Genomic DNA, 25,520 nt, shown 5'->3' on the forward strand with positions numbered 1-25,520 from the left:
GGGGTGCCAGAGCAGCGAACAGTTTTGACTGGGCTGGGCGGGAACTGTACTTCCTCAGTGGTAGGGAGGCGAGCAGGCCAAAGGTGGATGAACGCAGTGCCCTTGTTTGGGTGTAGGGCTTGATCAGAGCCTGGAGGTACTGAGGTGCCGTTCCCCTCACAGCTCCGTAGGCAAGCACCATGGTCTTGTAGCGGATGCGAGCTTCAACTGGAAGCCAGTGGAGAGAGCGGAGGAGCGGGGTGACGTGAGAGAACTTGGGAAGGTTGAACACCAGACGGGCTGCGGCGTTCTGGATGAGTTGTAGGGGTTTAATGGCACAGGCAGGGAGCCCAGCCAACAGCGAGTTGCAGTAATCCAGACGGGAGATGACAAGTCCCTAGATGTCAACAGTCTTTTTTTCAAGATTTCAGGCTTGTTTCTTCCCAAACGAGGAATAATTGAGTTTTGATACAGGAACCCAGAGTTGGAAATCAGTCTGTGCGTGCGCCTGCTCATTCTTTTATTTTTCTATTGAACATACTTCTTTCTGGATTAAATATTATAGTTTAATTACATTTTAGGGTACCTGAGGATTAAATAGAAACTTATTTTGACTTGTTTTAAATTTCAGAGGTAGCTTTTTGGATTCCTTTCTCTGCATGATGAACGAGTGGATTACTCAAATCAATGGCACCAACTAAACTGACTTTTGGGAGGCTGGGACCCTTTGGATTGCAAATCAGAGGAAGATTTTCAAAAAGTAAGTAAATATTTAATCGCTATTTGTGAGTTTATGAAGCATGTGCTGGTTGAAAAATATTTTGATGTGGGGCGCCGTCCTCAAATAATTGCATGGCATGCTTTCACTGTAAGGCCTATTGCAAATCGGACAATGCAATTAGATTAAAAATAATTTAATCTTTTAACCGATATAAGATACTTGTATGTACCTACAATATTTTTTATATCCATAATTGTTATGATTATTTATTTGAATTGCGCACCCTCCAATTTCACCGGAGGTTGTCGACAGGTGTCCCGCTAGCGGGACGCCCAGCCTTTTAATATCAACATTAATTCCTAGGTATATAACCAATCAAACTCAGATAAACAGACATCAATGGAGAACTCAGATCGTATTATCAACATTTAGATGATGATGATGCTGTATTATTATTAGAATGAAATGCGCCGTAATAATAACTATCTCACTATATCAATGGGGAGCTGTATTTGCCATTTTTAAATATGGCTGAGACCACAATCCCTGTTATTCTATGTCGGGCATGCTTCACACAGATGGTGTCGATAGCTTAGGCACAAGTCTTATTTAAGATTGTTCCATCTCCTTTAGGAAATCGTCTCCAAAGTCGACCATCTGCTTCAGTGCTCTAAATAACAGCACATCCATGTCTTCGTCCAATTCGATTTCCTCATGGTAGTTCCTCACAGGAAAGATGCAGTTCACTGGGACGCCCAGCTTTATACTGCATTTCTCCATCTTCAACAAAAAACATAAAATGAGTTTAATATATACACACGTGCCTTACAAAAGTATTTGGACTGTGTTTGTTGTAATTGTTTTCGTTGCTGGAATCTATTGTCATTTGAATTTGAGATTAAATAATGAAGTCATATACATTTGAGCTCACTATACACTGTGATTTAAATGGGAAGTTCAGTATTTTACAACTTAATGGTAGACGGTTCCTCAACTTTAGTAATTTATGGGCAAGGATAAACTGTAATCCATTCGTTTTCTTTAAATAGCCACTACAAGCTTCAGTTAACTCATACCACCACTAGCTAATTGGAGTGGTAAGGGCATGCAGCTGCCTGTTAGAAAAAGTTGTAAAATACTGAACTGGAATATTATGACCCTTTTAAGTTAATGAAAATGTCTCACCATCTCCTTGATATACTTGCTTAGATACATATTTCTTACGTTTTCTTTCACCAATGGACAAGCTATATCAACCCTGGTGAGGATGACCACTTGGGGAATTCCTGAAAAAGAGACTCTGATAAGTATTTGCCTATGTGTAATAAGTATTTGCCTATGTGTAATAAGTATTTGCCTATGTGAAATAAGTATTTGCCTGTGACTGACCCATTGCTTCCAGACCATTGGGGAGTGTGTGTGACTCAGTGGGTTGGGTTGTGAGCACAAAGGACAATAAAGTATTGTAATGAAACAGGCAAGGAGTGGGACTCGAACCCTAAACCTTCTGGCGTGAAGGCCAGAGTGCCATTGACTGTGCCACAAAAACATGCTCAAGTGGCATAGTTGATAACCAAGCTTATAAACCAGCGTCGCTACAATATATATTTTATCTTATATATCAGTGACTACAGTAATAGTGCTCAATAATGTCTTTCTCCACTTTCTCCACTTACCCAATTCACTGGCCACTAATCTAATGGCCCTCATCTTCTTGATGACCTCATCATCCATGAGAGCAATCTTATCTGCTGGAATCAGATTGACCAGGCAGTGGGCTCTGTCACTTGGACTGGGGGACTTATTGTAGCCCAAATCGCCCTCGGTCAATGAATGACTCGGATTGAACTAGACAGAATGAGACAAAGTACAAAAACAAGACTTCATATTGAGTTCCAGCATATTAACAATGGCAGGAATTGAATTATTAAATCACAAAATCTCTTTCACATAGTAATGAGCATGCAGTGCTGTTGTGCTAGAGAGATTTTACCTTGTGACCCTCTTTCACATGTCCTGTCAGTGCTTTCTTAAGGTCATCTTCATGCACTCCTTTGCCATTCTGTTTCTCAAAACCCATGACATCATTGAAGATAAATGGGTAATAAGATCCAGTTTTTCGATTCTCAATTTTGTGTGTTATGTACTGAAATGAGAGAGAAACGTGCATGAATTTTTGTCACTCGTCATCAACCAATCAGGGTTGTGGTCAATTCCGTGCGAGCACTTAAATGTGGTTATTTTCACCTACTTTCATAGAATGTTTGGGAATTACGTAGAGTAAGGCATTTGTGAACATTCTATAGCAATATAGAGTGGGAAAGTGGCCGTGTGTTTGGACAATGAATAGTCACTGAAGTAAATAAAACATCTGTCTTGTCCAGGACCGACCTCTACACAGACCGGTGAACCATAGCCAGTCCGAGCAACAGTAGGCCTATATGCACATAAGCCATTTGCTATCATGTGTTCGCATGACTTTAGATCATTCGACAACATTCACCAAATGCCACCTGAATGGATTTCTGCAAATTTGTAAATACCACTGGAGTCCTCTTACATTTGGGAGTAGATAAACCCTCTCAAACTTTTTCAGCTTGTAGTTGGCCATCATAATTGCACTGATAAACAATGGGGAATAGTAGCCTGCTCGCCCTTCTGCAGTTTGCCTGCCAATGCATGCTTGTCCCGACCCAAATGTTGACAAATGAATGGAAACTTTCCTGCCTGCCCTCACATTTGGTTGATGCCAAATACATTTGATTGACAACTAAGAGATATGCTAACAGTGGATAACAGTCATTAAAGTTCAACAGCCAGCAAAGTGATTCACATAGCTAACCAAATGACACCTGTATCTCTAGCTGTAGCCACAGAAAAACAATATGGGGGGGGGGAAGTCGGCCACTCACCCACTCCTCCAATGACATGCAGGGTTGCCAGGTGTAGCCAAACTTTCTAGCACAGTGACCACCCATAACCTACCCACAAGGCCTAAAAACTAGCCCACATTTTTTGGGTGAAGCAAGAGAGGAGCTGCCACGTACCTTATATCCAATAGAAATGGTCTAAACCCTTTTTCCATAACGTTTGAGCAAATTATTAAGAAGGAACATCAACGTAAGAAACAACTGAGGTTTTCTATCAAAATAATTACTGCGTGTTAACTTCTTATGGCTGAAATCCAGTTAACGGGATCGATTTGACAACAGCCAGTGAAAGTGCAGGGCGCCAAATTCAAACAACAGAAATCTCGTAAATACAATTCCTCAAACATACAAGTATTATACACCATTTTAAATAAAAACTTGTTGTTAATCCCACCATGGTGTCCGATTTCAAAAGGGCTTTATGACGAAAGCATACCATGCGATTATGTTAGGTCAGCACCTAGTCACAGAAAAACACAGCCATTTTTCCAGGCAAAGAGAAGTCACAAAAAGCAGAAATAGAGATAAAATGTCATCAGATGACACTCATAGGACTTCATGTTACATAATACATGTATGTTTTGTTCGATAAAGTTCAAATTTATATAAAAAATCTCAGTTTACATTGGCGTGTTATGTTCAGTAATGTTTTGCTTCCAAAACATCCGGTGATTTTGCAGAGAGCCACATCAATTTACAGAAATACTCATCATAAATGTTGATTAAAAATACAAGTGTTATAGATAGAATTAAATATATACTTCTCCTTAATGCAACCGCTTTTTCAGATTTCAAAAAATCTTTACGGAAAAAGCACATTATGAGTACAGCGCTCAGGCACCAAAACAAGCCATACAGATACCCGCCATGTTGTGGAGTCAACAGAAGTCAGAAATAGCATTATAAATATTCACTTACCTTTGATGATCTTCATCGGAATGCACTCCCAGTAATCCCAGTTCCACAATAAATGTTTGTTTTGTTCGATAAAGTCCATAATTTATGTCCAAATACCTCCTTTTTGTTCACGCATTTAATCCAAATTCACGAGGCGCAGGCACTTAGTCCAGACAAAAAGTCAAAAAGTTATATTACAGTTCGTAGAAACATGTCAAACGATGTATAGAATCAATCTTTAGGATGTTTTTAACATAAATCTTCATTAATGTTTCAACCAGACAATTCCTTTGTCTTTAGAAATGAAAAGGAACGCAGCTCGCTCTCACGGCCGAGCGCATGATTTAGCTCATGGCATTCTGCCAGACCTCTTAGTCAAACAGCTCTTATTAGCCCTCCCTTCATCATAGAAGCATGAGACAAGGTTCTAAAGACTGTTGACACCTAGTGGAAGCCTTAGGAAGTGCAATTTGACCAAATTTACACTATCTTGGATAGGAAAAATCTTGAAATCTTTTGGATGAACTTCAAAAAACAAATGTTAGGCTATTTTCTGGCAATTGTGCCATTATTATGTGCCAGATGTCAAGACAACAAACTATTATAAATGGCCTATTCGTAAGATTGTCATTTCAATAGGCATAGGCTACTGATTAAAATCCATGTTTATGATTGTAATTCAACTTCGCCATGGTTTGCTGAGCTAGGTGAAGGTAGCATATAACCCCTGATAGGCTTGCATCTCATTTCGGCAATATCAAGGTAAGAAGCTATTGTGTTTCTCAATAGCCTGTTGAAATTACGACCCCATGCAATTCCAATCACTGAATCAAATATTATTAACTATGAACTGAATATGCTTGTCAACAACAGCCATAGTTTTTAAAGATTTTACCTGTAGCCTAATCTGACTGACTGTTACTGTCAATCTTATGCATTCTAACAACAGCTGATCGGCAATTGCAATAGAGTTGTGACCATGATCACAATTGATAACTTCCAATTTAATTAATTAAACATGGCCATTAATAATTGTGTAATAACATAAGGCTACAGCATGTCAGCAACACATGACAACAACCCAGTAGCAACACACGACAACAAGGAAACAACACAAAAATGAAACAAACATTGTTAGGCACAGACAACAGCACAAAGTGACTGTTCCACTGGATGTCATAAGGTGAATGCACCAATTTGTAAGTCGCTCTGGATAAGAGCGTCTGCTAAATGACTTAAATGTAAATGTAAATGGGCAAAAAGGTAAAGATGACAGTGCATCACGCGAAGCAACCACAACTGTCAGGAAAAGGCGCTGCATGGTCAATCCAACGTCTGCATTGGCAGTGCAGAATTTAAGGGATAGCCCCCCCTTTTTTAAATTCTCGCCTAAAATGACATACCCAAATCTAACTGCCTGTAGGTCAGGCCCTGAAGCAAGGATATGCATATTATTGATACCAGGAAATACTTTGAAGTTTGTGGAAATGTGACTTGACTGTAGGAGAATATAACACAATAGATCTGGTAGAAGAAAATACGAAGAAAAAAACATTTTTTCTCTACCACCATGTTTGAAATGCAACAGAAAGGTCCCAGTTCGAGCCATCACACTGACTGTAATTCCGATGGTGTCCACAAGATGGCAGCAGTGTATGTGCAAAGTTTCAAATCAAATCATCTCAGACAGTTACACAGACACTCAGTCCTAACTGTAACTGTTTTTGAGGGAAGCTATGAGATGTGGAAAAAGAAACAAGTTGACACCTTGTAATCAAATCAAAGTTTATTTTTCATGTGCACCGAATACAACAGGTGTTTACACATTCATCTTCTGCACATCTACCATTCCAGTGTTTAATTGCCATATTGTAATTACTCCGCCACCATGGCCTATATATTGTCTTAATTCCCTTATCTTACCTCATTTGCACTCACTACATATACCGTAATTTCTGGACTATTAAGCGCACCTGAATATAAGCCGCACCCACTGAATTATTAAAATATGTATTTTGTACATAAATAAGCCTCACATGTCTATAAGCCGCAGGTGCCTACCGGTACATTGAAACAAATGAACTTTACACAGCCTTTAAACGAAACACGGCTTGTAACAAAAATAAATAGGCTTTAACGAAACACGGCTTGTTACAAAAATAAATAGGCTTTTAAACGAAACACGGCTTGTTACAAAAATAAATTGGCTTTTAAACGAAACACGGCTTGTAACAAAAATATATTGGCTTTAAGGAAACATGGCTTGTAACAAAAATAAAAAATAAATAGCAGTAAACAGTAGCCTACCAAGAAAGTCATTGGTCACTATCTTCCTCCTCCTGTGCACTGAAACCACTGAAGTCATCTCCTTCGGTGTCGGAGTTGAATAGCCTCAAAATTGCTTCATCCGATGTTGGATCGTTTTCATTGTCGCTCTCCTCACTTTATCCGGAGGCAAATTCCCCGCTGAGCTCATGCTGCCCTCTTCAACACGCAGCAGTCCAGCCTTTCGAAACCCGTTGATGATAGTGGATTTTTTGACAATGCTCCACGCTGTCAGGACCCACTGGCAGACTTGACGATAAGTTGCTCTTCGCATGCGGCCCATTTTAGTGAAGGATTTCTCCCCACTTGTCATCCAAGCCTCCCACAGCAGTAGCGAGGCTATAACAGTAGCGAGGCTACATACAGACACCGGTTAGTCAAATCAAATCAAATCACATTTATTTATATAGCCCTTCGTACATCAGCTGATATCTCAAAGTGCTGTACAGAAACCCAGCCTAAAACCCCAAACAGCAAACAATGCAGGTGTAAAAGCACGGTGGCTAGGAAAAACTCCCTAGAAAGGCCAAAACCTAGGAAGAAACCTAGAGAGGAACCGGGCTATGTGGGGTGGCCAGTCCTCTTCTGGCTGTGCCGGGTAGAGATTATAACAGAACATGACCAAGATGTTCAAATGTTCATAAATGACCAGCATGGTCAAATAATAATAAGGCAGAACAGTTGAAACTGGAGCAGCAGCACAGTCAGGTGGACTGAAGACAGCAAGGAGCCATCATGTCAGGTAGTCCTGGGGCACGGTCCTAGGGCTCAGGTCCTCCGAGAGAGAGAAAGAAAGAGAGAATTAAAGAGAGCATATGTGGGGTGGCCAGTCCTCTTCTGGCTGTGCCGGGTGGAGATTATAACAGAACGTGGCCAAGATGTTCAAATGTTCATAAATTTGATCAAATTTGAAATTTGATTATCTGTTCAGGAGTCTTATGGCTTGGGGGTAAAAACTGTTGAGAAGCCTTTTTGTCCTAGACTTGGCACTCCGGTACTGCTTGCCATGCGGTAGTAGAGAGAAAAGTCTATGACTGGGGTGGCTGGGATCTTTGACAATTTTCAGGGCCTTCCTCTGACACCTCCTGGTGTAGAGGTCATGGATGGCAGGCAGCTTAGCCCCACTGATATACTGGGCCATATGCACTATCCTCTGTAGTGCTTTGCGGTCGGAGGCCATGCAATTGCCGTACCAGGCAGTGATGCAACGGGTCAGGATGCTCTTGATGTTGCAGCTGTAGAACCTTTTGAGGATCTGAGGACCGATGCCAAATCTTTTTAGTTTCCTGAGGGGGTTTGGGCTTTGTCGTGCCCTCTTCACGACTATCTTGGTGTGTTTGGACCATTCTAGTTTGTTGGTGATGTGGATACCAAGGAACTTGAAGCTCTCAATCTGCTCCATTACGCCCCGTTGATGAGAATGGGGGCGTGCTCGGTCCTCCTTTTTCTGTAGTCCACAATCAACTTCTTAGTCTTGGTTGCGTTGCGTTATAGGTTGTTATTCTGGCACCACCCGGCCAGGTCTCTGACCTCCTCCCTATAGGCTGTCTCGTCGTTGTCGGTGATCAGGCCTACCACTGTTGTGTCATCTGCAATCTTAATGATCATGTTGGAGTCGTGCCTAGCCATGCAGTCGTGGGTGAATAGGGAGTACAGGAGGGGACTGAGCACGCACCCCTGGGGGGCTCCATTGTTGAGGATCAGCATGGCAGATGTGTTGCTACCTAACCTCACCACCTGAAGGTGGCCCGTCAGGAATTCCAGGATCCTGTTGCAGAGGGAGGTGTTTAGTCCCAGGATCCTTAGCTTAGTGATGAGCTTTGAGGGTACTATGGTGTTGAACGCTGAGCTGTAGTCAATGAATAGCATTCTCACAAATCTTTGTCTAATCCGAGGTGAGTGATCGCTGTTCTCATATCCAGAAGCTCTTTTTTGCCGTAAGATACGGTTGCAGAAACATTATGTACAAAATAAGTTGCAAATAACACCAAACAAAAAACACAGCAGCACAATTGGTTGGGCGTCTGTAAAACTGCTGCCATTTCTTCCGGCGCCATTTTGAGTCATTCAGACGGATAACTTGAAGTATGAAAGAACTACATGACATTTAGTGTGAAACCACCCAGGTACATTTGGGCAAATCGTGAAGGAGACATTTGCATTCATATTTCATGTTTCTGCAAGAATGTCATCAAATATGTATACTTGGTCTTTGATTTAGCTTTTCCGGTATTAGGAGCCATATTGTAAGTTCAACATTTGCAAAACAACCAGTTTTCATTACTCTGAATATTCTTATCATTTTTGTCTAAAAGGAAAAGGCATGCTGTCGCAAAAGGTTAGAAGCTACATTTTACAACAGGTACAGGGTTTCCGGATACTCCCATAAAGCCCATCTCATTGGCAATCTAGCCAGCTTTGTTTGAACCCGATTGGTGCTCAGTTGACAAAGATACAGTTGATCAAATTAAGACTAGCCGTGTCATCGGTGTGCCATGAAGGCGTAGCTCTCTGACCAAATTTGGTGTCCTATAGGATATACTACACCTCTAATGATATAGTGAAGTCTGGTTACATACTAGGATCTCTGAGGAATACATACAAATGTGATTTGACTGCTTGAAACAACGTTTAGGGTTAGATTTTCAAATTTCTGTCTTTGCAAATTGAACAAGTGGAAATGCAAAATCGATCGTGCATGCTATATGGACATTTTTAGGATATGAAAAAGGATTTTATCTAACAAAAAACACTTCATGTTATCTCTGGGACCCTTTGGATGATAAATCAAAGCAAGATTGCAGAATGTAAGTACACATTTCACCTTCAGAGGTGAATATATCAAACCTATCACGGTGAAAAAGTATTCTGTTAGGAGCTCTCCTCAAACAATAGCATGGCATTTTTTCACAGTAATAGCTACTGTAAAAAGCGAAAGTGCAGTTATATTAACAAGAATTATGCTTTCAGCCGATATAAGACACTTATATGTACCAACATTTGTTGTTTCTCTAAAATCTGCGATGGTGACACAAGACGCTGTATGATTTACAACTGCCCCGTTAACTGGACACCTATCCCTAAGAAGTGAATTTAAGGTTCTTGCGATTCACGGAGCAGCGCAGAGATGTTGTGAAGGAAGTTGTCATGGAAATGAGTTTGTGTTTATACAGGACCTCCCGCCCTCACCTACCGTCAACCAATCATGTCTATGGGGCACCCTCTGCATTGTTACAAAATTTGAGAGGCGCACGGCGATGTGGTACAGAGCTTAATTTGGCCTCTGCATGACTCCGGAGGCTCCGCAAAAGCGTCACACCATCCTTATGGCGCCTCCGACCACATTTTCGGATCAAGCCGAAATTGACTGTAAGATGTCCATGATTGAGTCTTTGAATGTAGAGATGGACATGAAACTGTCCAGTTGACTTTACACACTGCACTCTTTGAGACCGGTAGTTAGCAAACCAGGCCAAAGACCCCTCCGAGACACCAATACTCCTTAGCCGACCCACAAGAATAAAATATTCTACCGTATCAAAAGCTTTGGCCAAGTCAATAAAAATAGTAGCACAACATTGCTTAGAATCAAGGGCAATGGTGACATCATTTAGGACCTTGAAGGTTGCAGTGACACATCCATAACCTGAGCGGAAACAAGATTGAATACCAGAGAGAAAACTATAGACATCAAGAAAGCCAGTCAGTTGATAATTGACAAGTTTTTCCAACACTTTTGATAAACAGGGCATATGACAATAGAAAGTTTTATAATATGTGACATTTAGAAAGTGTGGTTTGCTTTAAATAACAGGAAGTCATTCTCATTTCAGCTATCCATCAAGTAGAATTCGTTACATGCTATTGAGGAAGGTAATAGTTGCATGTGTTTGACAACAGCTGCTAATCAGATCAGGGAATGGATGGCGGAAAACAACGCAATTGCTAATTAAAATACATTCTTAGTATGGGTGAGCCTAGATGTTATTGCTTACTGCATGCATTGTTACTAAACAGTATGTTCTAAATATATAGTACAATTAGTATACAGGATGTAGTTTTAGTAGAGGCGAGACAAATGTCCCATGTATTTTCTGTATTTACATAAATTCATTTACCCTTTAATACCCTGGTTGCAAGTATTTGTCTATGTTTGCTACCCTGAACTTTTACCATATGTGCAAAATGACTTAGGCCGTGACCAAATACTTGTCCTAGCTCACTCAATTTAGGCTTTTGGGGTATGCAGTAATAATTGAAATGTTTTTAGCATTTGAAATGACAAAATTGCGTATACTTTAAATGCCAGGATGTCATACTAACTTCTGCTTTTCGTCTTCTCGAATGAGTTTGATGCGCACTAATAAGGAAGCAAATAGTCTTTTCAGTCAATTGTTTTTGACAACAGCTGATAATAAGATAAGGACGACAGGCTGTACTGAAATGAACAAATATGGTAAAACAACACTTTTGTGCATTAGATGATGCGTTATACTGCATACTGCACACATTTTTACTAAATAGTATGTTCTAAGTAGTATGTAAAATGGTTAATACATAGTATATACTTTTAGTAAGCAGTAGATCTAGGCTACAAATAAGCTGGACACAGACTTACTGTTGTGGTGAAGCTTTTATCAGCCATAGCAGAATCAACCTGGGCTTTCATTGTCATTTTATTCTGAAAGACATTGTTGATGGAGTTGATGAAGCTTGATTTGCCTGCTCCGATTGGTCCACTTAGCAGAATCCTAACATGTTCTATGCCAGGGTTACGTGGAACATATGCCTTCAGGTCCTCCAACAACTGATCTCTTCCACTGTCAGAGAAAAACATGTTCAGTGTCCTGATTGCAATGTAATGTTACAGTATATGGGAAATACCTTTCTGACAAATGCCCTTATTCATTTTTTCAAATGTATATACTGGGTTACAATAATGATGATGGGCGGTATTCTATTGTGAGAAACATTTTTCACATAAGTCTCCCATTGACATCAATGACTGATTAACATGAGTAACAAGTCTGAGTAAATTGCACGTGTGGATCTCAAGTCAAAATACCTCAACAACCTTGTCCATTATGCAGTAAGTAACCTATGTCCACTAGAGGCGATGCCAGGTGATGATTGGCTGTTGATATCTAGCACTACATAGCTCAATGGAGGCTGCTGAGGGGAGTACGGCTCATAATAATGGCTGGAATGAAGCAAATGGAATAGCATCAAACACATGGAAACTATGGGGCGGCAGGGTAGCCTAGTGGTTAGAGTGTTGGACTAGTAACCGAAAGGTTGCAAGTTTAAATCCCCGAGCTGACAAGGTACAAATCTGTCGTTCTGCCCCTGAACCCACTGTTCCTAGTCCGTCAATGAAAATAAGAATTTGTCCTTAACTGACTTGCCTAGTTAAATAAAGGTAAAATAAAATAAATCAAAATGTCTGATGTATTTGATACCATTCCACTAACTCCGTTCCAGCCATTACCACAAGCCTATTCTCCTCAATTAAGGTGCCACCTACCTCCTGTGACCGAAAATGCTGTTGGCTTGCTAGCACTCAAATGGCGAGCCACTCTGGACAAAGGGTGGTATGCTGCTGGTGACTTAAAGGGCAATTCCACTACTTTTCAATCTCATATTCGTTATCTCCAGCACCATACCAATGTCTGTGAAAATGGCTCATTTCTATGTTCTGTAGTTAAAAAGATAAGAACATGAGGTTGAAAAGTGGTGGAATTCCCCTTTAAGAACTTAAATCACTAACTTCCTCTTTATATAAGTTCTTAAAAGCTCAGAAACTCCAAATCACAAAGGGAGTTGATTATTCAAACTTACCCCCACGGTGTGTTCCTCCATGGTTTGTCAAAAACTGCAAAATACAAGTGCATACTTTGATATAGGGCTGGGCGACATGGGAAAAATATCATATCATGTTTTCTTTCCACATTTTTGACAGTATGACAGTATTTTATGTTTTTGATTAATAAAAGTTCAAAATGTGTTTTATGAGTAGTGTGTGACCCTAGGGTGGCACCCATTATATATGTGGTCTTTCTCCATTCTGATTGTTTTATACTGTTCAATTCAACTTCCACCTAAAATAATTTCCTGCATTTCCATCCATTTCTGTATTTCCTGCACTCAATGTTGCAATTGCGATTTAGATCAAAACACTTAGGTGAACTTCTGGAATCATGGAAATATAATGTTTATTCTAACTCTATAGTTAGAATATAAATAATAGTGGGCATTTTGAAAACAGTGTTTGACATGACAACAAATGAAAATGCCATGGATGAGTTATTGTGACAGGGTAGGAACCAAAGGTGATGTTCAGTGTTTCCTCGGGGACCCTATAGTCTTTGGCTACATTAAATCCTTATTCATGTAGCCAACGTATTCATGCTTCGCCTATTCCTCTTTGATTTAGAAGATACTGTTGCACAAACAACATGCTGATTTAGGCATGATCAAATTGGAAACAACATCGTTGTCATCAACATTGTTGCATGTGCTGGAGTGACCATGCAGACTGAATGAGCGGCGGCAGGTAGCCTAGTGGTTAGAGCATTGGACTAGTACCTGAAAGGTTGCAAGATCGAATCCCCGAGCTGACAAGGTCAAAAATCTGTCGTTCTGCCCCTGAACAAGGCAGTTCTGGGGTTTTTGTTTCTTGGCTGTCATTGAAAATAAGTTCTTAAAAAAACAAAAGTGTCTCCTGGTCAAACAACAAATATGCTCCTTGAGTGGCGGGGTGGGACTAGGTCTGTGTGGAGAGGGACGACTCAAGAAGTGGAATATACTGTAAAAATTGACGTTACACACGGTGTATCACGTTCAAATACCTGTATATTCTCTGTATTGTTGTTATTGATTCAATTTCATCAACTTGAAATATCATAGCACTTTTGGCACCAATGTAATGAAACAACAGTGAGCAAGTCTCGACCTTCCAGCACGAGTCGATTTCCGCGCTTATAAACCCAGGGTCGTTACAATATTACACCATGGCATGATTGAATGCTCTTTTCTGATTGTCCTGAAGGGCATTCTAGAGCATGCATTATTTCCCTATAAAAAAAACAGAATTTGCACGGTAGAATTCAATGGCTATAGTTCATTTTTACATTTTGTTTGAGCTGCGTATTGGTATTGTTGAATAATGTTTTCAGCAAGCTAGTACTGATGGTTTGGTTAGCTAAACTAGTAAATCTGTTTGTTTGATTACCACGACAACTACTGTAGCTATATAGAACATTTGCTAGATAGAAATGTGTTCTACATCCACTGAATTAGTTAGCAAGTTTTCTAGATAGCTACAGCATTTGCCAAGGTAACTAAACAGACTTGAAAGTTTATATCAGCAAATTAACACATTTCTAGTTGCAAATGTGTTAAATTATAGCCATGGTATAAAAGGGATAATTAACTCGGGGCTCTACACGTCATTCACACCTTATACGTCATTCATTACTTTCCTTGTTGATTATCCCTTACATACATTTTTTTAATCACAATTTAACCCCATGCATTTGAACACATGCACATCTTACCTTTAGGTGGAGCTGGGGCTGGGGCTGCTGGTTTTGAAGTGCCGTTTCCCGCCATATCTTTGTCCAGTGTTTCAGGTCTGTTCAACTGCTTAATTAAATATAATTGACATTTTGGTAATTTACCAGACGTTCTTATCCAGAGTGACTTACAACTTCAAAACTGAGTATTGTCATTACACTATTTTAGCAACTCAGTTATATTTAAGCAATACCGCATGAGAATCCAGGAATTACTCATTCAAATCAAATCAAAGTTTATTTGTCAAGTGCTCCAAATACAACAGGTGAAGACCTTACAGTCAATTGCTTACTTACAGGCTCTAACCAATAGTGCGGGAAAAAAAGGTATGTGTGTGTGTAGGTAAGTAAATAAATAAAACAACAGTAAAAAGACATTTGAAAATAAGAGTAGCAAGGCTATATACAGACACCGGTTAGTCAGGCTTAACGAGGTAGTATGTACATATATAGTTAAAGTGACTATGCAGTGACTATGTATATATGATAAACAGAGCGTAGCAGCAGCGTAAAGAGAGGTTAGGGGGCACACAATGCAAATAGTCCGGGCAACCATTTGGTTATCTGTTCAGGAGTCTTATGGTTTGGGGGTAAAAACTGTTGCGAAGCCTTTTTGTCCTAGACTTGGCACTCTGGTACCGCTTGCCATGTGGTAGTAGAGAGATCAGTCTATGACTGGGGTGGCTGGGGTCGTTGACAATTTTCAGGGCCTTCCTCTGACACCGCCTGGTGTAGAGATCCTGGATGGCAGGCAGCTTAGCCCCACTGATATACTGGGCCATATGCACTATCCTCTGTACTGCTTTGCGGTCGGAGGCAGAGCAATTGCGTACCAGGCAGTGATGCAACGGGTCAGGATGCTCTCGATGTTGCAGCTGTAGAACCTTTTGAGGATCTCAGGACCCATGACAAATCTTTTTAGTTTCCTGAGGGGAATAGGCCACTCTAGCTTCACCCTCATGTGTGTGCTAACAAGTGTGCTGTATAGTGCTAGGTTTCAACAGACAATCCAGACGGGGCTAGAAGCTGTTGACATTGAGACTTGTGTTTTGCGGGTACTATTTAATGAAGCTGCCAGTTGAGGACTTGTGAGGCATCTGTTTCTCAAACTAGACACTCTAATGTACTTGCCCTCTTGCTCAGTTGTGCTTCGGGGCCTCCCACTCCTTCTATTCTGGTTAGAGCCAGTTTACGCTGTTCTGTGAAGGGAGTAGTACACAGCGTTGTAGCTCTGCCAACTTTCAACACAGATGTGGAAGTGCGACATCGGAGGATGCAGGGGATTGAAAAGAAAAGCAAAAAACCTAATATCTCTAGTTTAAACTAATGGATTTTGATGGGGATTTTTTTGAAATGTTACTTAGATGACACACCGGTGCATCAATCGACTCTAGGCGGTTGGTTAATTACATACTTTTTTTCACATGGTTGGGGTCAAGAGAATTTTCAGATATCAAATGAGGTTGTGTACAAAGAAAGTTTGAGAACTCCTGCCCTTAACCTTAAACCCAACCCTTACCATAACCCTTAGCTAACCCTAACCTTAACTCTTAGCTTAACCATTTGAAATGTTTAACTTCAATTGGGGAAGGGTCATCCCAAGGATTCAGGAAAGCAAGGACTGTTCCTCTACAAGTAGGATGTGTTAATGTGTTTTTTCTACTTTTTCACACAAACATATAAATTAGTTAAAGGTTTCTCCTTTTATCTGGGGATTATTTGTAGGAGTAGAGAACACACAGTTTTGTGTGAATCAAAATCCTTGCATGATGACATAGTGCAAACAAAATCCCACCATGTTGAATGAACAAATGATATGTCGGATGAATGATCTGTTTCCATCACAGCTGTCGTGATTATCGTAGGACAAAACTGTGGATGGAAACATGGTTACCGGCTGTTGTGTTCTTGTTGTCTAGGCCTTATATCACTATGAGCTATGTGGTAGAGAAAACAACACAGTTATCACAACACTGTTTGTAATGTGTATTTTTTTCTGGCTTGGCATCCCCATTTATTTTACAGACGGACCCCTACTGCAGTTTCTGCATTTTAGTTTGTTTTTTTAAATCCGTAATAATGAGGTTCATGCGTCATTTCGCCTGGCTCAGAAAAAAATGTAGTCTGATCTGGACACCCGTTCACTCTCTTTTGTAGGCTAAAGCGGAGTTCAGCCCTTCAAAAGTGAAACCAATCTTCCAAGGTTGGACAGGCAGACAGCTAGGCATGTTAACCCCCGCTGTACCAAACCAAACGCTAGAAGCAAGGGGAAATGATGTGCGATTTGAGATAAATACAAGACATGATCACAGACTGCAACATGAACATGATCAAGGCGGTGGCCCGTTCCTGTAGGTTCATGCTCTACAACATCCGCAGAGTACGACCCTGCCTCACACAGGAAGCGGCGCAGGTCCTAATCCAGGCACTTGTCATCTCCCGTTTGGATTACTGCAACTTGCTGTTGGCTGGGCTCCCTGCCTGTGCCATTAAACCCCTACAACTCATCCAGAACGCCGCAGCCCGTCTAGTGTTCAACCTTCCCAAGTTCTCTCACGTCACCCCGCTCCTCCGCTCTCTCCACTGGCTTCCAGTTGAAGCTCGCATCCGCTACAAGACCATGGTGCTTGCCTACGGAGCTGTGAGGGGAACGGCACCTCAGTACCTCCAGGCTCTGATCAAGCCCTACACCCAAATAAGGGCACTGCGTTCATCCACCTCTGGCCTGCTCGCCTCCCTACCACTGAGGAAGTACAGTTCCCGCTCAGCCCAGTCAAAACTGTTCGCTGCTCTGGCTCCCCAATGGTGGAACAAACTCCCTCACGACGCCAGGACAGCGGAGTCAATCACCACCTTCCGGAGACACCTGAAACCCCACCTCTTTAAGGAATACCTAGGATAGGATAAAGTAATCCTTCTCACCCCCCCCTTAAAATATTTAGATGCACTATTGTAAAGTGGCTGTTCCACTGGATGTCATAAGGTGAATGCACCAATTTGTAAGTCGCTCTGGATAAGAGCGTCTGCTAAATGACTTAAATGTAATGTAAATGTAACATGATGATTTTCTTATGGAGGCGCAGTGATAATTCAGATTGAAGTGTTTGCAGGCATTGGGTGCCTATGATGGCCAAAACAGCACAGCTTGGAACGCGTCCAATCAACATCCAGGATACAAACAAACAGTTTCATAATTACATTTTTACAGAGCCATATATATATATAAATATTTATATATGATTCTGCATTTATCATGGCGTAATTTATTTTTCATTTTCACTAGCACCAAAAATGGCTGTATCAGGATATACATAGCTTATATATACACCTATATTTCTATTGTCTCTGTGATCTGTTCTCTGTACATTTACAACATCTTGTCCACCAGCATATTCCAAAGAAAATGTAGAGCACAGTTTTATTACCATTGGTCTATTACTATTATATAATTAAGTTGTATAAGTATAATATAATTTCAACCTTTATCAATTGTAAATTGCTTTGAAATGTACCTTGCCAAAAACTGCCACGTACCTTGTCAACCGGATTCTCAAATGAGCAAATGTATACCTGCAGTCTTTGTTCAACTGCATATGCTCGACTTTATTCTAGATTTCACTTTCATTTTACTGTGACTAGGGGCGGACTGGGACAAGAATTAGGCCCTAACATTTGATCCACACCAGTCCACATCACTACGAGCGCCACCTCATATCTCAAAGCCATATCAGATATCTTGGTTGTAAAATAGTTGCTATTGAACAAGGGGACAAAGCTTCCAAAGTTGTGTTTTTCCCACAATTGCATATTGAGATGTTACGTGATCAGAGGAATCAGTCGATGGTTGTACATGATTAACATTTTATCAAGAGAGAAACGAAGCTACAGAGGACAGACATATGTAAACTCAGCAAAAAAAGAAACGTCCTCTCACTGTCAACTGCGTTTATTTTCAGCAAACTTAACATGTGTAAATATTTGTATGAACATAAGATTCAACAACTGAGACATAAATTGAACAAGTTCCACAGACATGTGACTAACAGAAATTGAATAATGTGTCCCTGAACAAAGGGGGGGTAACAGTCAGTATCTGGTGTGGCTACCAGCTGCATTAAATACTGCAGTGCATCTCCTCCTTGTGGACTGCACCAGATTTTCCAGTTCTTGCTGTGAGATGTTACCCCACTCTTCCACCAAGGCACCTGCAAGTTCCCGGACATTTCTGGGGGGAATGGCCCTATCCCTCACCCTCCGATCCAACAGGTTCCAGAGGTGCTCAATGGGATTGAGATCCGGGCTCTTCGCTGGCCATGGCACAACACATACATTCCTGTCTTGCAGGACGTCATGCTCAGAACGAGCAGTATGGCTGGTGGAATTGTCAAGCTGGAGGGTCATGTCAGGATGAGCCTGCAGGAAGGGTACCACATGAGGGAGGAGGATGTCTTCCCCGTAACGCACAGCGTTGAGATTTCCTGCAATGACAACAAGCTCAGTCCAATAACACTGTGACACACCGCCCTAGGCCATGACGGACCCTCCACCTTCAAATCAATCCTGCTCCAGAGTACAGGCCTCGGTGTAACGCTCATTCCTTCGACGATAAACGCAAATCTGACCATCACCCCTGGTGAGACAAAACCATGACTTGTCAGTGAAGAGCACTTTTTGCCAGTCCTGTCTGGTCCAACAACGGTGGGTTTGTGCCCATAGGTGATGTTGTTGCCGGTAATGTTTGGTGAGGATCTGCCTTACAATAGCCATACAACAGACCTTCAGTCCAGCCACTCTCAGCCTATTGCGGACAGTCTGAGCACTGATGGAAGGATTGTGTGTTCCTGGTGTAACTTGGGCAGTTGTTGTTGCCATCCTGTACCTGTCCCACAGGTGTTATGTTCGGATGCACTGATCCTGTGCAGATGTTGTTACAAGTGGTCTGCCACTGCGAGGACGATCAGCTGTCCGTCCTGTCTCCCTGTAGCGCTGTCTTAGGCGTCTCACAGTACGGACATTGCAATTTATTGCCCTGGCCACATCTGCAGTCCTCATGCCTCCTTGCAGCATGCCAAAGGCACATTCACGCATATGAGCAGGGACCCTGGGCATCTTTCTTCTTGTGTTTTTCAGAGTCAATAGAAAGGCCTCTTCAGTATCCTAAGTTTTCATAACTGTGACCTTAATTGCCTACCATCTGTAAGCTGTTAATGTGTTAACGACCATTCCACAGGTACATGTTCATTTATTTTTTATGGTTCATTGAACATGGGAAACGGAAACATTGGAAACAGTGTTTAAACCCTTTACAATGAAGATCTGTGAAGTTATTTGGATTTTTACAAATTATCTTTGAAAGACAGGGTCCTTTTTTTGCTGAGTTTATTATGATGTGCCCGACATCAAACATGAAACTGAGTTCAACAGAGACAGTAACATAGACAGCATAATGTAAATATACAAAAGAAGACTACCAACCGATTAGTCTCTTAATTTGATTTTACATTTCTTCATAGAGAAATTAAAGTAATCTTTCACTTATGTCAGGGATGTGTTAATAGGGGTGGCAGGGTAGCCTAGTGGGTAGAGCGGTGGATTAGCATGTGGTACCCTTCCTCCAGAGCTGACAAGGTACAAATCTGTCGTTCTGCCCCTGAACAGGCAGTTAACCCACTGTTCCTAGGCCGTCATTGAAAATAGGAATTTGTTCTTAACTGACTTTCCTAGTTAAGTAAAGGTTTAAAAAATCATCTAAAGAGGTGTGGCTCTCTAATAACTAACCCTGACTGTATCTTAGACTCAGACCTGGGGTCAAATACATACTGTCCAATACTTTCAAATATTTCTGTTTCACTTTATTTAGCCCTTAATTAACATGTTTCATTTTCCCACAACAGCTGAGTTGTTGACCAGACAATCAAGTGATGATATCATATCTTAAATGTCATATCTTAATGTTATGTGAATACTGTAGCCTAGAGCTAGTCATTTAGTCAAAGAGTGATTATCTTAATTTACCGAGGTTAGCTAGCCAGCTATTTGTCGTCCTTAACGTAGGTGACTCTGCTAGCTAGCCAACGCTAGCCAACGTCTTCTGTATAGAACTCAACAACCCGGTCGCATTCACAGGTAGTATCACATTTTCACTTCATTTCATTACAGTACAACGGTTTGATTTGTTTGATCGTAGCTAGCTACATAGCTAGCTACATAGCCGTCTTTGTATCAAAGATAATTGTGTAGTCTAGAGCGATTTTCTAGGTTCGCTAGCCAGCTATTGTCGTTCTTTTAACGCAACGTAACGTAAACAACACTGCTAGCTAGCCAGCTAGCCCCCGAATAGCAACACTGCAGAAACTATTACACTCAACGGAACGACTTGATTAGTGTAGTGTCAACAACGCACCCACTGCCAGCTGGCCTACTTCAGCAGTACTGTATCATTTTAATCATTTTAGTCAATAAGATTCTTGCTACGTAGCTTAACTTTCTGAACATTCGAGACGTGTAGTCCACTTGTCATTCCAATCTCCTTTGCATTAGCGTAGCCTCTTCTGTAGCCTGTCAACTATGTGTCTGTTTATCCCTGTTCTCTCCTCTCTGCACAGACCATACAAACGCTCCACACCGCGTGGCCGCGGCCACCCTACTCTGGTGGTCCCAGCGCGCACGACCCACGTGGAGTTCCAGGTCTCCGGTAGCCTCTGGAACTGCCAATCTGCGGTCAACAAGGCAGAGTTCATCTCAGCCTATGCCTCCCTCCAGTCCCTCGACTTCTTGGCACTGACGGAAACATGGATCACCACAGACAACACTGCTACTCCTACTGCTCTCTCTTCGTCCGCCCACGTGTTCTCGCACACCCCGAGAGCGTCTGGTCAGCGGGGTGGTGGCACCGGGATCCTCATCTCTCCCAAGTGGTCATTCTCTCTTTCTCCCCTTACCCATCTGTCTATCGCCTCCTTTGAATTCCATGCTGTCACAGTTACTAGCCCTTTCAAGCTTAACATGCTTATCATTTATCGCCCTCCAGGTTCCCTCGGAGAGTTCATCAATGAGCTTGATGCCTTGATAAGCTCCTTTCCTGAGGACGGCTCACCTCTCACAGTTCTGGGCGACTTTAACCTCCCCACGTCTACCTTTGACTCTTTCCTCTCTGCCTCCTTCTTTCCACTCCTCTCCTCTTTTGACCTCACCCTCTCACCTTCCCCCCCCCTACTCACAAGGCAGGCAATACGCTCGACCTCATCTTTACTAGATGCTGTTCTTCCACTAACCTCATTGCAACTCCCCTCCAAGTCTCCGACCACTACCTTGTATCCTTTTCCCTCTCGCTCTCATCCAACACCTCCCACACTGCCCCTACTCGGATGGTATCGCGCCGTCCCAACCTTCGCTCTCTCTCCCCCGCTACTCTCTCCTCTTCCATCCTATCATCTCTTCCCTCCGCTCAAACCTTCTCCCACCTATCTCCTGATTCTGCCTCCTCAACCCTCCTCTCCTCCCTCTCTGCATCCCTTGACTCTCTATGTCCCCTATCCTCCAGGCCGGCTCGGTCCTCCCCTCCCGCTCCGTGGCTCGATGACTCATTGCGAGCTCACAGAACAGGGCTCCGGGCAGCCGAGCGGAAAACTCGCCTCCCTGCGGACCTGGCATCCTTTCACTCCCTCCTCTCTACATTTTCCTCCTCTGTCTCTGCTGCTAAAGCCACTTTCTACCACGCTAAATTCCAAGCATCTGCCTCTAACCCTAGGAAGCTCTTTGCCACCTTCTCCTCCCTCCTGAATCCTCCTCCCCCCCCTCCTCCCTCTCTGCAGATGACTTCGTCAACCATTTTGAAAAGAAGGTCGACGACATCCGATCCTCGTTTGCTAAGTCAAACGACACCGCTGGTTCTGCTCACACTGCCCTACCCTGTGCTCTGACCTCTTTCTCCCCTCTCTCTCCAGATGAAATCTCGCGTCTTGTGACGGCCGGCCGCCCAACAACCTGCCCGCTTGACCCTATCCCCTCCTCTCTTCTCCAGACCATTTCCGGAGACCTTCTCCCTTACCTCACCTCGCTCATCAACTCATCCCTGACCGCTGGCTACGTCCCTTCCGTCTTCAAGAGAGCGAGAGTTGCACCCCTTCTGAAAAAACCTACACTCGATCCCTCCGATGTCAAGAATTACAGACCAGTATCCCTTCTTTCTTTTCTCTCCAAAACTCTTGAACGTGCCGTCCTTGGCCAGCTCTCCCGCTATCTCTCTCTGAATGACCTTCTTGATCCAAATCAGTCAGGTTTCAAGACTAGTCATTCAACTGAGACTGCTCTCCTCTGTATCACGGAGGCGCTCCGCACTGCTAAAGCTAACTCTCTCTCCTCTGCTCTCATCCTTCTAGATCTATCGGCTGCCTTCGATACTGTGAACCATCAGATCCTCCTCTCCACCCTCTCCGAGTTGGGCATCTCCGGCGCGGCCCACGCTTGGATTGCGTCCTACCTGACAGGTCGCTCCTACCAGGTGGCGTGGCGAGAATCTGTCTCCTCACCACGCGCTCTCACCACTGGTGTCCCCCAGGGCTCTGTTCTTGGCCCTCTCCTATTCTCGCTATAAACCAAGTCACTTGGCTCTGTCATAACCTCACATGGTCTCTCTTATCATTGCTATGCAGACGACACACAATTAATCTTCTCCTTTCCCCTTTCTGATGACCAGGTGGCGAATCGCATCTCTGCATGTCTGGCAGACATATCAGTGTGGATGACGGATCACCACCTCAAGCTGAACCTCGGCAAGACGGAGCTGCTCTTCCTCCCGGGGAAGGACTGCCCGTTCCATGATCTCGCCATCACGGTTGACAACTCCATTGTGTCCTCCTCCCAGAGCGCCAAGAACCTTGGCGTGATCCTGGACAACACCCTGTCGTTCTCAACCAACATCAAGGCGGTGGCCCGTTCCTGTAGGTTCATGCTCTACAACATCCGCAGAGTACGACCCTGCCTCACACAGGAAGCGGCGCAGGTCCTAATCCAGGCACTTGTCATCTCCCGTCTGGATTACTGCAACTCGCTGTTGGCTGGGCTCCCTGCCTGTGCCATTAAACCCCTTCAACTCATCCAGAACGCCGCAGCCCGTCTGGTGTTCAACCTTCCCAAGTTCTCTCACGTCACCCCGCTCCTCCGTTCTCTCCACTGGCTTCCAGTTGAAGCTCGCATCCGCTACAAGACCATGGTGCTTGCCTACGGAGCTGTGAGGGGAACGGCACCTCAGTACCTCCAGGCTCTGATCAGGCCCTACACCCAAACAAGGGCACTGCGTTCATCCACCTCTGGCCTGCTCGCCTCCCTACCACTGAGGAAGTACAGCTCCCGCTCAGCCCAGTCAAAACTGTTCGCTGCCCTGGCCCCCCAATGGTGGAACAAACTCCCTCACGACGCCAGGACAGCGGAGTCAATCACCACCTTCCGGAGACACCTGAAACCCCACCTCTTTAAGGAATACCTAGGATAGGATAAGTAATCCCTCTCACCCCCCTTAAGTTTTAGATGCACTATTGTAAAGTGACTGTTCCTCTGGATGTCATAAGGTGAATGCACCAATTTGTAAGTCGCTCTGGATAAGAGCGTCTGCTAAATGACTTAAATGTAAATGTAAATGTACATCATAGTAATAACAGCAATACAACAGTAAAGGCATATTTATTACATTTTCTTAATACAACAGTAAAAGCATATTTATTTCATGTTCTTTGCCTACAGAATACTTTAACAAGAACCTGCTCTAATACATCAATTTAATTTGCAATGTGCTCTAACACAAACCCAGAGCTTAAAAGCCAAAAAAATAAAATAAAACAAGTGACATAATACGCTGGGAAAGTGACGTTGGTGTCTGGGGGGTAACCCCGCCAGGACTCGAACTCAGGTACAGCGACTGTTAAGCCAACACCTTAAAATGTTACACCAAGAGAGCCAAACCTCTTGACAAGGTCGCTGGGTGGTGGGTTAAGGTAGCTACATTACCCGCTTCTTTAGGGAAAGTGTCCCACCACACTTCTTTATACCAAGTCCCTTATGTGTACATGCCTGTCAAATGGCCTCATGGGTGCCATCCCACTTCTGACACCAATGTAGTGAATACCATGGTTAACCCGACCAGAACTCGAATCTGGGTTCTAAGACTGTCAAGCAAAAACCTTAACCGTTACGCTAAGAAGTCCGAACCTCTTGACAAGGTTGCTAGGTGTTGGGTTAAGGTCTTTAATGTATCATTCAATTCGTGAAAACGTGGTTACTTAAAGGCCCAGTGCAGTCAAAAACAGGATTTTTCTGTGTTTTGTATATTTCCACACTAGGAGGTTGGAATCATACTATGAAATTGTGAAAATTATGATAATGCCTTTTAAGTGAAATATCATCTGAAATTTCAGCCTGTTTTGGTGGGATGGAGTTTTGGCCTGCCTGGTGACATCACCAGGTGGTAATTGAGTACCAATAAGAAATAGTTCCAAACCTAGTTTTCTGTCTCCCTCTCCCCACTCAGACCACTCCCAGACAGTCCTAGCAAAATTCTTACTTGAGAAATTGCTTTTTGCTAAGAAGCATTTTTTGTTTCTTTTCAAGCATTTTAATTGAAAACAATCACAGTAAAGTGCAGTATTGTTACACAGGAATGATCAGATATTTAGATCAAAACGGCTGAATTGGACATTTAAGATATACAGTGGGGCAAAAAAAGTATTTAGTCAGCCACCAATTGTTCAAGTTCTCCCACTTCAAAAGATGAGAGAGGCCTGTAATTTCCATCATAGGTACACCTCAACTATGACAGACAAAATGAGAAAAAAAATCCATAAAATCACATTGTAGAGGTGATGGAAGGATCTAAAATGTCCCCCCCCTCCCCCGGTACCCAGCACCTCTCCTCCGGGCCGTATCCCTCCCAGTCCACGAGGTACTGCAGGCTCCTCACCTGGCATCTTGAGTCCAGAATAGCTCGTACTGTGTACACCGGGGACCCCTCGATGTCCAGAGGGGGCGGAGGGACCTCCGGTACCTCACCTTCTTGTGGGGGACCAGCTACCACCGGCCTGAGGAGAGATACATGAAACG

General features: G+C 42.8%; 1 protein-coding gene across 1 annotated transcript; it reads right to left on the minus strand.

Annotated features, from left to right (window-relative positions):
• Positions 1-696: 696 nt before the first annotated feature.
• On the minus strand, positions 697-18,007 carry LOC124020984 (interferon-induced protein 44-like). The gene is made up of 8 exons (XM_046336297.1): positions 17,961-18,007; positions 14,409-14,496; positions 12,691-12,724; positions 11,471-11,672; positions 2,694-2,846; positions 2,377-2,548; positions 1,886-1,986; positions 697-1,480 (listed from the first exon to the last, which is right to left on the minus strand). The coding sequence occupies exons 2-8, from the start codon at positions 14,461-14,463 to the stop codon at positions 1,310-1,312; spliced, it is 888 nt and encodes a 295-aa protein (XP_046192253.1). The 5' UTR covers positions 14,464-14,496; positions 17,961-18,007; the 3' UTR covers positions 697-1,309.
• Positions 18,008-25,520: the final 7,513 nt, after the last annotated feature.

The sequence above is a fragment of the Oncorhynchus gorbuscha genome, unplaced genomic scaffold, assembly GCF_021184085.1.
Source record: "Oncorhynchus gorbuscha isolate QuinsamMale2020 ecotype Even-year unplaced genomic scaffold, OgorEven_v1.0 Un_scaffold_1010, whole genome shotgun sequence".
In the NCBI taxonomy this organism is placed as follows: Eukaryota; Metazoa; Chordata; class Actinopteri; order Salmoniformes; family Salmonidae; genus Oncorhynchus; species Oncorhynchus gorbuscha.

Bases quoted from the DNA above. Each gene is read 5' to 3' on its own strand.
- LOC124020984 (XM_046336297.1), bottom strand. From the start codon at position 14,463: ATGGCGGGAAACGGCACTTCAAAACCAGCAGCCCCAGCCCCAGCTCCA. The intron at 12,725-14,408 runs GTAAGATGTGCA...TGTATTTTGCAG, and splicing joins AGCCCCAGCTCCACCTAAAG to TTTTTGACAAACCATGGAGG. The intron at 2,549-2,693 runs GTAAAATCTCTC...CATTCTGTCTAG, and splicing joins ATGTGAAAGAGGGTCACAAG to TTCAATCCGAGTCATTCATT.